The following is a 14,767-nucleotide window of genomic DNA, read 5'->3' on the forward strand; positions in this document are numbered from 1 at the left end:
TTCATATAAAATATAATAAATAATTCAAAATTTTCAAATCTCAAAACAATAATAATATTAAAAAATAATATTTTATTTAACTTTAAACTTTAATCTCAATTCACTATCAAAATCTCACCTAATTATTTTCACCAAATTACTTCACTTTTATTCCATTTATAGGGATTATTAAAAGGGTTCTCGCCTGTTTTGCTTTTTGGGTGGCTCTATAACCACTGTGGGAGCCTCCGTGGAGTTCCTAATAGTAATAGTACATTTTATCTATATTTATTTTTCACGTATATTTTTTTAATATTTTTAAATATTATTATTTAAAAAAATTCATAATATTATTAAAAAATATTTTATTAATCATTAAATAAAAATAAAAAATAAAAAAATTCTAACAGGAGCTCCCAACAGGAAGAGCAGTATTATTCTTCTTTTTAACGGACATCATCTTTTAGAATTTCTATTCATTTTTCTGTACATATATAATTCTTTCTTAACGCATTATATATTATGTGATCCTACTATAATTTTTAAAAAAATTAAAACATCAATGTTTTTTAAAAAATTTAGCCTTCTATGTCAATTATGTGCCAAGTGTGTTAAAAAAGAGATTTACTGATATGAACCCGCGGGAATGAAATCTCTTGAACCCACAATCAATTTGAAAACTCTCTAAGAAAGCCAAATTCAAGTCAATGAATAGAAAACTTAGACCCAATGAGAACTCGTTTCAAGAACCTAGATTATATCAAAATCTAGATCCGTTGAAGAATTCGTCTCAAGAACCTAGATTACAAATGAGGAATGCCACAAAGGTTGTGATTTACCTTTGATAAGTTCAAGAGTTCAATCAAGAACAAGAGGAGAAAACTCAACTCACAAATAACATTCAATATTGTCTAACCTTCAAATGAGGCTACAAGGAGTATTTAAACTAAACCTAATTAAAACCCTAGCTAAAATAAAACCTCTTTTACCCAAAATGCCATTGATGAACAGTGTCTCGGCTACAGTAAGCGCAGCTACAGTAACGCTACAGTACCTCTTGAAACCCTAGTTCCTAAAAAGTAATTTTCTAAATAAGCCATTGGCCAAAATACAAGGTCTTCCCGAAAACCCTAGTTCATTAAAAATAAGACGTGTGGGTCAAGTATCTTCAAACCCACTTATTCTAAACTAATAAAATAAATCGTTTAACCAAATTGGAATCTTCCAATAACAATAGGCCCTATCTCTAAGTCATGTCTTCCATAGCTTGAATCAAGTGGATCAAAGTTGGTTCTCCTTCTTTCAAGCCCATCTTGAGTGTTGGGCTCTTGCTAGTTTCATCCCAAGTGGATTGCACCAATCCGTGCATTACTTCCCTGATCTTCTTGGCCCTTGATCTTGTAATTGACTCATCTGGAACTTGCAATTGATCTTTAAGAGTAGGTCCACCTTGGTTCCCATCATTCCCCCTCTCCTCAAAAGGATTCGACCTCGAATCTTCACTTACATCAAAAGGAGAAAGACCAGAAACATTGAAAGTAGCAGAAACATTATACTCACCTGGGAGATCCACTTTATATGCATTGTCATTAATTTTCTCAAGAATTTGGAAATGTTCATCTCCTCGAGGATGCAACTTAGTCCTTCTTTGGGCTGGAAATCTTTCTTTGCGAATGTGAACCCAAACCCAATCTCCCGGTTCAAAGATGACATACCTTCGCCCTTTATTGGCTTGAGAAGTAACTTTTTCATTCTTTTGGGCAATTTGAAACCGTACCCTCTCATGAAGTGACTTCACCAACTCCGTTTTTTTTTGTGCATCCAAGTTACTCCTGCCATCAACAGGTAAAGAAATCAAATCCAAATGAGTAAATAGATTAAATCCATAAACAATTTCAAAATGAGAATATGAAGTAGTAGTATGCATGGTCCTATTATATGCAAACTCTATAAATGGCAAACAATCCTCCCAAATTTTTAAATTATTCTGAGCAACAGTGTGTAAAAGCTGAGTTAAAGTCCTATTAACTACTTCAGTCTGACCATCAGTCTGTGGATGACAAGTAGTGAAAAATAAGAATTTAGTACCCAATTTCCCCCACAACACCTTCCAAAAGTAGCTAAAGAATTTAGCATCCCTATCAGAAACAATACTCCTAGGTACACCATGGACTCGCACTATATCTCTAAAAAACAAGTCAGCTATGTTTGTGGCATCATCTGTTTTATGACATGGAATGAAATGTGTCATCTTACTAAATCTATCTACAACCACAAAAATAGAATCTCTACCCCTTTTTGTCCTAGGCAGCCCCAAAATAAAGTTCATAGATATGTCTACCATGGCTCATTATGAACGGGTAAGGGTGTATACAACCCATGTGGCAAAACCTTAGATTTGACCTTTCTACATGTAATGTACCTTCCACAAATACGATTAACATCTATCTTCATCTTAGGCCAAAAGAAATTGCAAAATGTCTAAAGTTTTCTTTACACCAAAATGTCTCATTAATCCCCCACCATGTGCCTCACACACCAATAACTCACGTATAGAACAACTTGACACACAAAGTTTGCTTTCCTTAAACAAATAACCATCATGCTTGTAAAACTTACCAAATGCTGCCTTATCACAGGCCATTTAAACATCAGAAAAATCAGCGTCATCGGCATACATTTCTTTCACATATTCAAACCCAAGCATTTTAGCACTCATAGAATTAAGAAATACATACCTCCGGGATAGTGCATCAGCAACAATATTCTCCTTACCTTGCTTGTAATGGATGGCATAGGGAAAGGTCTCAATGTATTCTATCCATCTAGCATGCCTTTTATTCAACTTACCTTGACCCTTGAGATGCTTCAATGATTCATGATCAGTGTGGATTACAAATTCCCTTGGCCATAGGTAGTGCTACCAAGTCTCTAATGCACGAACAAGAGCATAAAAACTCTTTGTCATAAGTAGGGTACTTCAAGGATGCCCCACTTAGTTTTTCACTGAAGAAGGCTATGGGCCGCTTATCCTGCATCAAAATGACTCCAATCCCTATTCCTGAGGCATCACATTCAATCTGAAAAACTTTGTTAAAATCAAGTAATGCTAACACAGGTGAAGAGTACAACCTTTCTTTAATAGTGGCAAAAGCATTCTTTTGATTAGCCCCTAATGAAACCCAACACTCTTTTTAATTACCTCAGTGAGTGGTGCAGCAATAGTACTAAAGTCTTTAACAAAACGCCGATAAAAGCTAGCTAAGCCATGAAAGCTTCTTACCTCAGTGATTTTTTTGGCATTGGCCACTCCTTGATGGCCTTGACTTTCTCTTCATCCACCTCAATACCTTTTGTACTAACAACATAACCAAGAAAAATAACTTTTTCCATGCAAAAGACACATTTCTTGAAATTAGCATACAACTTCTCACATCTCAACACATCAAACACATATCTTAAATGCTCAATATATTCATTTAAGTCCTTGTTGTACACTAAGATATCATCAAAGTACACAACCACAAACTTGCCTATGAATGCACGTAAGACATGGTTCATTAATCTCATGAAAGTACTAGACGTATTTGTAAGTCCAAATGGCATAACCAACTATTCATAAAGCCCATACTTAGTCTTAAAAGTAGTTTTCCATTCATCACCCTCTTTCATTCTAATTTGATGGTACCCACTTTTAAAATCAATTTTACTGAAAATACACGAGCCATACAATTCATCAAGCATATCATCCAATCTAGGAATGGGATGGCGATAATTTACCATGATATTGTTGACCACCCTGCAATCAACGCACATCCTCCACGTCCCATCTTTCTTTGGCACTAGTAGCAATGGTACTGCACAAGGGCTCATGCTCTCCCTCACGTACCCCTTGCCCATCAAATCCTCAACTTGCCTCTAAAGCTCTTTTGTCTCCTCCGGATTACTCCTATAGGCTGGTCGGTTTGGAATAGCAGCCCCGGGCACAAAATCAATCTGGTGCTCAATGCCTCTAATGGGTGGCAACTCATTTGGCATCTCCTCAGGGAATACATCCTCAAACTCCTACAACAAAGAAACAGCCAAAATAGGAAGAGACTGGTTAGTTTCATCAAGAGTAAGATATGACTCTTTATAGACAAGAAAAATCATAGGGCGATCTGCGAAGAAAGCCCTCTTAACCTCACTCTCTCTTGCATAGAAACTCACTTTTCTTTTTCCTTTTCTCTCTGCAAACTTTCTTTCTTTTTTCTCTCGTGGCTCCATTATTTTTTCTTTACTCTCAGCCACCTTTCTACTTTCTTTTTCACTATTTCTTTTATGTTTATTTTCACTATCACTCTTTCTTTTTTGTTCAATCACTTTTTCACTCTTTCTTTTTTTATCACTCTCATTTTCACTCTTTCTCTTTTGATCACTCTCATTTTCTCTCTTTCTTTTTTGAGCAACCTCACTTTTCAATTCAATTGGTCCTCATAGACCTGGCTTAGAGTTAAAGGAGCAAACTTGATTGTTTTGCCCTCTTTTTCAAAGTTGTACATGTTCTTGAACCCATCATGTGTCACCCTCCTATCATACTGCCACGGCCTCCCCAACAAAATATGGCCAGCATGCATAGGCACAACATCACAAAGCACCTCATCCTGATGCTTCCCAATAGAAAAAGTAACTAACACTTGTTTGTCCACCCTAACCTCCCCACAATCATTCAACCACTGCAATTTGTATGGTCTAAAGTGTTTTAAGGTTGGTAAATTCAATTTCTCAACCAAAGTAGTGCTAGCCACATTAGTACAACTCCCCCATCAATGATCATACTACATACCTTATTGTTGACATGGTATCTAGTATGAAAAAACGTTCTCTCTCTGTTGCTCTACATCATCCACCTTAATGTGTGCATTGGGAGCACGCTTGGCAACAAGAGACTCACCTGTCACGGGGTATACCACTCCATCATCATCACTAGCATCAACCAACTCGGGCACCTCATCACTATCATCCTCACTCTCAGTCATCACCTCCCCATTGTCACGCATAATCATCACCCTCCTATTTGGACATTGAGAAGCAATGTGCCATGAACCCAAACACTTAAAACAGTTAATATCTCTATTTCTTGAAGGTTGGGATTCTACCTTGGATTTGTTGCTAGTTCCCTCATCTTTTCCCTTAGGTTGATCGGTCTTTCTCTTTGCTTTAGCTTGATCATTCATATCCCACTTTGATTTCCAAGTAGTGCTAGAAACCAAAGTGTACCTTGCTGTCTCTTTTCTCTTTAACTGTCTCTCCACCTTCATAGCCATGTGCACAATATCCTCTATCTCCACATAATGCTGCAATTCAATTACATTAGCTATATCCCTATTCAAATCACTCAAAAATCTAGCCATGGTGGCCTTCCGGTCCTCCTCTACATTAGCCCGAATTATCGCCACCTCCATTTCCTTATGGTAATCATCCATACTCCTAGACCCATATGTAAGATTTTGTAATTTCTGGTAAAGGTCTCTATAGCAATGGCTAGGTACAAATCTCCGTCTCATGAGAGCTTTCAACTCTCCCTATGTCTCTACAGGCCTCTCATAATTCCTCCTCCTATTGGTCACTAATTGATCACACCAAATAATAGCATAATCAGTGAACTCAATTACTGCCAACTTCACTTTCTTCTCCTCAGAGTAATTATGGCAATCAAACACCAACTCTATTTTTTTCTCACACTCTTGATAAACCTCAGGGTCAGCTCTACCTTGGAAATATGGTATTTTCATTTTGATGCTCCCAAGGCCTCTATCTACACCATCCCGACCCCTGAGATTCCCCTCAAGTCGTCTTTCATGCTTAACTCTTCCATGTCTACCCGACGCAACTCCAGATGCTAAGTCTTCCTCATCCTCACCATCGCCTTCATTCTCATACTCATTTTCAACTCTATGCTCACGCCGCCTCCTATCTCTCACACCTTGCAGATTTCTAATCGCTACTTCTTGATGATTTATCCTATCCCTCACTTCACCCAACACAAAGTTCAACTGCTCAAACTGTTGTTGCATGGCTTGCAACATAAAGGATGAGTTATCTGCTCTCCCCCTTGGTGATGCGCTACTCCACTAAGATATTATAAAGTGCTACACAAAAGAATGTTAGTGGCAAAAAAGAAAACCTCACACACTCTCTTACGTGTTTACACTCGAATAATGACACTCCACTTGTGTTTCACTCTTAATTGACTTTTTCCCGATAATAGTCTCACACTCTCTTGCATTTTACCTCAAGAGTTTTCCCACTCAAGTTCTTTAAGAACTAATTGAACTCAATCAAGACAAAGCAACCATGTTTTATCTCAACTAGTAATTAGGTCCAAGAAACAAGAACAAGAAAAACACAAAAGGAATGAGAAAAAAAAAAAGGCATGTGAATCAAGGAAATTATACAAATGAAACAATAACTATAAGACAAGATACCAACTAGAATAATGTATGCAGCCCTTTGATGATAAGGAGGCTCAAGAAAAATTTCGGATTTTTTTTTCTTTTCTTTTTTTTTTCTTTTCATTTTACCAACTGATTTGATTACAATCAAGAATAAGCAATTGAGAAAATTCTAATCATAACTCAAAAACCCTAAGACAAGTGATATACGGCAGCCCCTAGAATAAGAGATTTCAGCCAACACAAACCCTATAACAATGAAATTCATCAACCCTAACAATAGTGAAGAAATCCAGTAACCACCTCTATTTTTTTTTTTTTTTTTGTAATCAATCTTAGAACAATGAAGCCCTAAAATTAAATATGCAAAAAATAAAAGATAGAATCAGATCTGATTAGAAACCTTGCTCTGAATATCAAATGATATGAACTCGCGGGAATGAAATCCCTTGAACCCACAATCAATTTGAAAACTCCTCAAGAAAACTAAATTCAAGTCAATGGATGGAAAACCTAGACCCGATGAGAACTCGTTTCAAGAACGTAAATTATATCAAAATCTAGACTCGTTGAAGAACCTGTCTCAAGAACCTAGATTACAAAGGAGGAACGCCACAAAGGTTGTGATTTACCTTTGATAAGTTCAAAAGTTCAATCAAGAACAAGAGGAGAAAACTCAACTCACAAATAACATTCAATATTGTCTAACCTTCAAATGAGGCTACAAGGAGTATTTAAACTAAACCTAATTAAAATCCTAACCAAAATAAAGCCTATTTTACCCAAAATGTCCCTGATGAATAGTGTATCGGCTACAGTACGCACGGCTACAGTAACGCTACAGTACTCTTGAAACTCTAGTTCCTAAAAAGTAACTTTCCAAATAAGCCATTGGCCAAAATACAAGACCTTTCCGAAAACTCTAGTTCATTAAAAATAAAACGTGTGGGCCAAGCATCTTCAAGCCCACTTATTCTAAACTAATAAAATAAATCGTTTAATCAAATTGGAAGCCTCAAATAACAATAGGCTCTATCTCTAAGTCATATCTTCCACAACTTGAATCAAGTGGATCAAAACTGGTTCTCCTTCTTTTAAGCACATTTTGAGTGTTGGGCTCTTGCTAGCTTCATTCCAAGTGGATTGTACCAATCCATGCATTACTTCCTTAATTTTCTTGGCCCTTGATCTTGTAATTGACTCATCTAAAACTTATAATTGATCTTTAAGAGTAGACCTACTTTAATTCCCATCATTTACTTTTTCTTCTTTAAAATAATGACATGTCCTTTTAAAAAAATAAACACATGCGATCGAAAGAGAAAAGAAAAAGACATTACCTCAAAAGTCAAATGAATGAAGATTGTGACTTTAATATTATTAAATTTTGGAAAATAGTAATACTATTAACTTTGCTACAATTTTCTTTTATAGCACAATCATTGATAAAGATTATCAAATCGTGCAGCACAAGTTTTGTTATTCCAATTTGTGAGAAACTATTGGTTTTATTGCTTTTCATCAGCCGTACGTGCAACTAATACCCAAATTTGATTATTACAAAAACAGATATGAAGTTTTCTCATATAATTGATTTCAATACAGTCTGAGAAGGAATGAAATTTGGTCTGGTCTTGTCATAAGAGGCTCGGAAAAAGATGTCGCCATTTGATTATAGGTATTCTTTTCTTTTCTTGTCTTAATAAGAGTTGCAATGGGTTTTAATTCTTAAGCTTGATAATTGTAGTCCAGCCATTTCATCAAAGTTGTTCTTTTCAATCACCATCAAACATTTTACCCTCTGAAATCAATACCAACAATGAAAAAAAAAGGAAATTGCCTACAAAAAAAAAAAGCAGAAATTGCAGACTAATATTCAAATGTCCCAACTTCCAACAACCACAAAGGGAAGAAAAATCGAAAGACAAAAGAAAATACTCTAATTAAAGGTTTGGACGAATAACTTGAGCCCTAAAAGCTTTTCCTCAAACTCAACTACCTCTGCAAGCTGGATGCCATCTAACCACTTAATCATCTGGACAACAGCAGCTTCAATTTTCTTCTTTTGAGCTGGGACAAGCTTAGGACATTTCTCCTTATCATTAATAGTGTTCCTCATCCTGTAGGCAAAGTTCTCCAAAGCTGCCTTAGCCTTTGCCCTCTCTCTACGTTCGTCATCTTCAGCCTTGAATATCTCTGCTTCCCTGACCATTCTATTAATCTCTTCACTGGACAGTCTCGCCTTGTGATTGGTGATGGTGATCTTGCAACTGGTGCCACTTGTCTTCTCTTTAGCAGAAACATTCAAGATACCATTAGCATCGATATCAAAGCAAACTTTGAGCTTAGCAACCCCTCTTGGTGCGGCAGGAATGCCCTGAAGCTCAAATTCTCCTAACCAATTGTTATCCAAAGTTCTTGCCCTCTCACCCTCATAAACCGAGATCAAAACCTCAGTTTGGTTGTCTGCGGCAGTGGTGTAAAATTCCTTCATCTTGGTTGGAATGGCAGTGTTCCTTGGAATCACAACAGACATGTCACTTCCTCTAACCTCCATCCCTAGGGACAAAGGTGTGACATCTGAGAGCACAATGTCTCGAAGTCTCTCATTACCCAATCCAGACAACTTTGCAGCTTGAACAGCTGCTCCATATGCCACAGCTTCATCCGGGTTAATGCTCCTATTAAGCTCCTTCCCATCAAAGAAGTCCTGCAACAGCTGCTGAACCTTGGGAATTCTGGTAGAACCACCAGTAAGAACGACATCATGCACACTTTTCTTGTCCACCTCAGCATCAGTTAAACACTTCTCCACAAGCTCTATCGAATTCCTGAATAAATCCATGTTGAGTTCTGCAAATTTGGCACGGGTAATATTTGAGCTGAAATCAATACCATCATACAAAGAATCAACTTCAATGGCAGTCTCAATTGCAGAAGAAAGAATCCTCTTTGCTCTCTCACAAGCAGTTCTCAACCTTCTTAGAGCTCTAGCGTTTCCGGTTATGTCTTTCTTGTGCCACCTTTTAAATATTTGAACAAAGTGGTTAACCATTCTGTTGTCGAAGTCCTCACCTCCAAGGTGTGTGTCTCCAGCAACCGCCTTCACTTCAAAACTATTCTCCTCAACGGTAACAAGTGAGATATCTGCAGTACCACCACCCAGATCAAAGATCAATACATTTCTCTTGCCAATTCTTCCCACGTTGTCAAGGCCGTAAGCAATTGCAGCGGCGGTTGGTTCATTGAGGATCCGCATGACATTGAGGCCCGCAATGCCACCGGCATCCATTGTGGCCTTACGCTGAGCGTCATTAAAGTAAGCCGGGACGGTAACAACTGCATTTTTCACCGTCTTGCCCAGATAGGCCTCGGCAATCTCACGCATCTTTTTTAGGACCATCGATGAGATTTCCTCCGCAGCAAATTGTTTATCTTCACCCTTATAACTTACCACGATCATAGGCTTGTCTTTAGAACCTTCAATGACCTTGAATGGCCAAAGATTGATATCATTCTGAACCAACGGATCACTCAATCTCCTTCCAATCAACCGCTTTGCATCTGCAAAACACTAAAGCGTAAGATGCAGCAAATATAAATATCAAACTCTTCTAAATTTTTTATTGGCATGGTTTCCTTTTTTTGTCTGAACTGGTAAATTAGTTATCACTACATTAGCCATAGGGAATTAAGTTTTGAAAAGAAGCATTTTTTAATAGTTGTAGGTCCAAATCCAATAAACATCTAATAAATACACGAAGGAAAAAATGAAAAAATAATTGAGACATATTAGTTGTTCACAAAATTGATGGATTTTCATATTATAATTTTGAAAATAAGTATTGTTGATAATTAGAACTGTTCATCTAAGTTCCGGCTCGGGAATTCGGATATACTCGGGCCGGAACCCGGATGAATTTTAAAACTCAGATTCCGGATTCTGGGTTGAACCCGGTTTTTCTTTTTCTTTTTTTACCCAGTTTGTTGAATGATTTGTTTTTTTTTTTTTTTTCGTTCCTTCCTTTGTGACGCATTTTCGCTTATAGTTGCTGATTACAAATACACGTACATGAGTAAAATATACGACCGTTTATAATGGGTTTTCTGTCACTGCATGCCTCTTAATACGAGAGTACTCTCATGCATTATGCATAATACGATCCCTCGATCGCCTTCTTGAAAGTGGTAGCACGCAAAGCTGAAAACGATGGATCCTCGTAAAAAAGAAAACAACAATTCTCGATCTCTCCTTACAAGAAAATAGAAAACAGTGCCATGATATGTAATCTCCCGGTAGAAATACCCCAAAAAGTAAGGGGGAAAAAAATCAAAACATTCAAATTTAAAAAAAAAAAAAAAAAAAAAAAAAAACGAGTTTTACAACTCAACTTCTGGCCCGGATTTGTTCTGCGGTTTCTCAGATTTCAGACCGGGCCAAAAAAAATTCAACTCGGATGAACAGTCCAATTGATAATCTAAGTTTAAAACGCTAAATTTGAAGATGATTAAAATATGTGCATACCATGAATAAAGACTGTACTTCAAGTGAGAGAGATACAACACGCTTATATAGTAAAAAAAACTAGAACCATCCTTGTTTAGAATTAAGAGAAGTGGTACAATTATAAAGAAAACTCATAAACTGTCATATTCTATAATACATTAGATTTATTTTAATAATAAAAATAATTTTATAATATATCGTACCAGGTCTTAACCATGGCCTCGATATAGATTTGCATGCTCTCCTACTTTTTATTATCATTAATGTTGTTGAATCTTAAAAATAGACTATGGCTATGGAGAATTAACGTACAAAAAAAATTTCTCAACAAAAAAAAAAAAAAAAAAAAAAGAGAGAGAAGAAAGACTGAGAAAAATGATTCTGAGAAATTACCAAAGATGGAGTTAGTAGGGTTCCTGGCGACTTGGTTCTTGGCGGCATCACCGACCAAGCGCTCATTCTCGGTGAATGCAACATAAGATGGCGTCGTTCTATTTCCTTGATCATTAACTATTATCTCTACTCGATCATTTTGCCACACTCCCACACACGAGTATGTCGTCCCGAGATCGATCCCTATTGCTGGGCCCTCCTTCCATTCTTCGGCCATTGTTGTCGATTTCCAGAATGATCACGGTATTGAAGGAAGTCTATATGTCTCTCGGAGACGATGGTCTTTTTATATAATTTGTTTCCTTGCCCACGAAGTAGACGGCACTTGTAAAATTGCTTCTTCTCTGATATTTGCGCACAGGTTAACAGAGAATCGAAAAGAAAAGGTGAAAGGGAATCTTAGTACTGTTTTTTTTTTTTTTTTTTTTTTTTTTTTTTTTTGGTGGAAATGATTATATTGGCCGAAGGTTTGATTCGTTTGATAAAGGAAAATGCTTGTGGCCCTGTGGATTCCTTAAACTTATTGTTTAATCTTATTCTCTCATATATTTTAATTTTTTTTATTTTTTACTTAATAATTAAAAAAGTGATTATTAGTAAAATTATATGTTTATTTATTTATTTTTAATGATTAAAAATGGTTAAAAAATAATTGACAAAAAATCAAAAGAAAAATTACAACAAATTTATAATTAGCGGTACGCCCAACGGTAAATATCAGGCAGCCCGCTAGCACCATCATTTGTTAAATGAGTGTTACTATGCCTCCTCAATTTGTCCATTTGGTGTTTCTCTAGTGTAAATTATATTTTTCTTTTTTATTTTTGCTTTTTATTTCAAATATTTTTTAAACATATTTAAACATTTTTAAAAAATAAAAAAAAAAAATCAATACACTAATACTCACTTCCTTAACCATTAAGTAAAAAAATATTAAAAATTAAAATAAAATATATAAGCGGTCAAACTGAGGGGGCATAGTATCATTTTCCTTGTTAAATTAAGGCCCGTTTGGATTCAAAGTTAATCTTAATTCATCTCATCTAATCTAATCATTATAACTTTATCAAATTCCCACATAAAATATAATAAACAATTCAAATTTTTAAAATTTTTAAATAATATTAATATTAAAAAATAATATTTTAACAATATTTTATTCAACTTTAAATTTTCATTTGAACTCATCTTATTTCAACCGACTATCCAAACCTCACCTAATTATTTTTGTCAAATTACTTCACTTTTATTCAATTTATAGGGATTATTAAAAGGTTCTCGCCTGTTTCCTTTTTGGGTGGCTCTATTGTTGTGAAAAACGATGACAATAAAGTAAATTCAAACACGGGAAAAACAAGCAATCACACACGACACAGTATTTACGTGGTTCGGCAAATTGCCTACGTCCACGGGAGCTGCAGATGATTTTTATTACTTGAGGAATCACAATATAATATGTGTGGGACGGCTACTGTTCACTCTAATACAGTACAAGCCATAAAATATCACTTATATATGTTATGCGGCGGAAACTCTAAATTCAGCAAAATTAGTGATGTTCGCTCGAGCGGCTTGTCGAGCCCGCATTGAGCGAACCTGTTTCCCGCAACTGCTCGAGCCATGTGTCGAGCGGCTCCTCAAGCGAAGCTCTCTGACTTCCCTCCGCTCGAGCTGTGTGTTGAGCGAAGCTCTCTGACTTGCCTTTGCTTGAGCAGTCTGTTGAGCTATCTTTGAGCGAAACTCTCTGACTTGTATTCGCTCGAGCGCCGTGGACCAGACTCCAAATATTCAACATCTACAGCCACTGTGGGAGCTCCCGTGGGTTCCTGATAGTACATTTTATCTATGTTTTTCTTTATTTTTTTTTCACATGTATTTTTTAACACTTTTAAATATTATTGTTTTAAAAAAAATTCACAATGTCATTAAAAAATACTTTATTAATCATTAAGTAAAATTAAAAATTAAAAAAATTCTAACAGGAGCTCCAGCAAGAAGAGTAGTATTATTCTTCCTTTTAACAAACATCATCTTTTAGAATTTATATTCATTTTTCTTACATAAATAATTATTTCTTAACACATTATTTATTATGTGATCTATTATAATTTTTAAAAAATCAAAACGTCAATATTTTTTTAAAACATTTAGCATTCTATGTCAATTATGTGTCGAGTGTGTTAAAAAAGAGATTTACTTTTTCTTCTTTAAAATAAGAGAAAGTCTTAAAACTCGTCAGTCCATTATATTTTAAATAACTCCCAATATATGAGTGACACGTAGACATTCCAGATTAATCTTCATGTAGCCGCACATCAGATTCCCCCCCCCCTCCCCACACACACACACACACACACACACACACACACACACACACACACACGGAAAGATAATCTCCTCCAGAGCATCATCTTCTCCAGACCAATGCACGACCTTCTCTACTGCAAGCCTCCTCTCCAGAGCACTCCTCGCCCAACCATGAACCGGCAGCGGAGCCACCGTAAGCCTCTGCAATGCCTTCTCCATTCCTTTCTCTTCTCTTCCCATCTTCTCAGGCGTCTTACCCGTCGTATTTTACGAACCTCGAAGGTCGCTACACATTCAACTCCTTTAATGGCTTCATCTCTTATCAATAACCCTACTCTCTTAAAATCTCTCTCTCTCTCTCTCTCTCTCTCTCTCTCTCTCATTTTTCGCTGCTATTGAGCCATTGTCGCTGGTCCAGTTGTCACGTCAAGCTTTGCATGCCGATGTTTTCTTCTTAGTTTAAACTCATGTTATTAATAATAGAGGTTTGAAGTTTTGCTCCTCTAAGTCATGTATCTATCATTTCACCTTGTACTAGACTTATCTTGTCGCAATGAAGCCAAACAAGCTGAAGAAGTAGTTAGGCTTCCAATATGTGAATCGAAATTATGATGGCTGATTTTTAATGCAACAGAAATGGTCAATTGTGAGAACAATCACTCGGTTTAGCCCCTATTTTTGCTCATCAAAACAGAGCATTTTGTTTTCCTCACCATGAGCCGTGGTTTTACCACCAATCCGCTACCACCTCTCCTCCATGCCATCACCACCACATAGAGAGTACCTCCAGACACTTCACACAGCAACAAATCCATCGTCCTCCTCTCGGTAAGCCCACGCTCGAATTACACTCACACGCTGCTCTCTCTCTCTCTCTCTCATTATTTCTCGAAAAACTGATGATTCTAACATGCGGTGGTGGGCGACAGGAACTACGGTGTGCGGAGGTTTTCTGAATGGGGTTCAAATCAATTTCTGAAGAAGCAAGGAGAAGATGTGTTTTATGTCTAGTGTAATCAATCTATTGTAATTTATGTGAAATTGCTGACGTGGCATAGTTTTATTGGAGAGTTGTTAATGCTTCAAAGTCGGATGGATCATGGACCGCTGCAAAGCATTTTTTCTAAAATAATGACATGTCCTTTTA

The 14,767-nt window shown here is 36.5% G+C and overlaps 1 protein-coding gene across 1 annotated transcript; it reads right to left on the minus strand.

The window, feature by feature from the left end:
• Nucleotides 1-8,352: 8,352 nt before the first annotated feature.
• On the minus strand, nt 8,353-11,703 carry LOC121248359 (heat shock cognate 70 kDa protein-like). The gene is made up of 2 exons (XM_041146818.1): nt 11,314-11,703; nt 8,353-9,977 (listed from the first exon to the last, which is right to left on the minus strand). Exons 1-2 carry the CDS (start codon nt 11,528-11,530, stop codon nt 8,353-8,355), a joined length of 1,842 nt encoding a protein of 613 aa, XP_041002752.1. The 5' UTR covers nt 11,531-11,703.
• Between the last annotated feature and the right edge of the window lie 3,064 nt (nt 11,704-14,767).

The sequence above is a fragment of the Juglans microcarpa x Juglans regia genome, chromosome 1D, assembly GCF_004785595.1.
Source record: "Juglans microcarpa x Juglans regia isolate MS1-56 chromosome 1D, Jm3101_v1.0, whole genome shotgun sequence".
NCBI classification, from domain to species: domain Eukaryota; kingdom Viridiplantae; phylum Streptophyta; class Magnoliopsida; order Fagales; family Juglandaceae; genus Juglans; species Juglans microcarpa x Juglans regia.

Bases quoted from the DNA above. Each gene is read 5' to 3' on its own strand.
- LOC121248359 (XM_041146818.1), bottom strand. From the start codon at position 11,530: ATGGCCGAAGAATGGAAGGAGGGCCCAGCAATAGGGATCGATCTCGGG. The intron at 9,978-11,313 runs GTAATTTCTCAG...AGTGTTTTGCAG, and splicing joins CCCTACTAACTCCATCTTTG to ATGCAAAGCGGTTGATTGGA.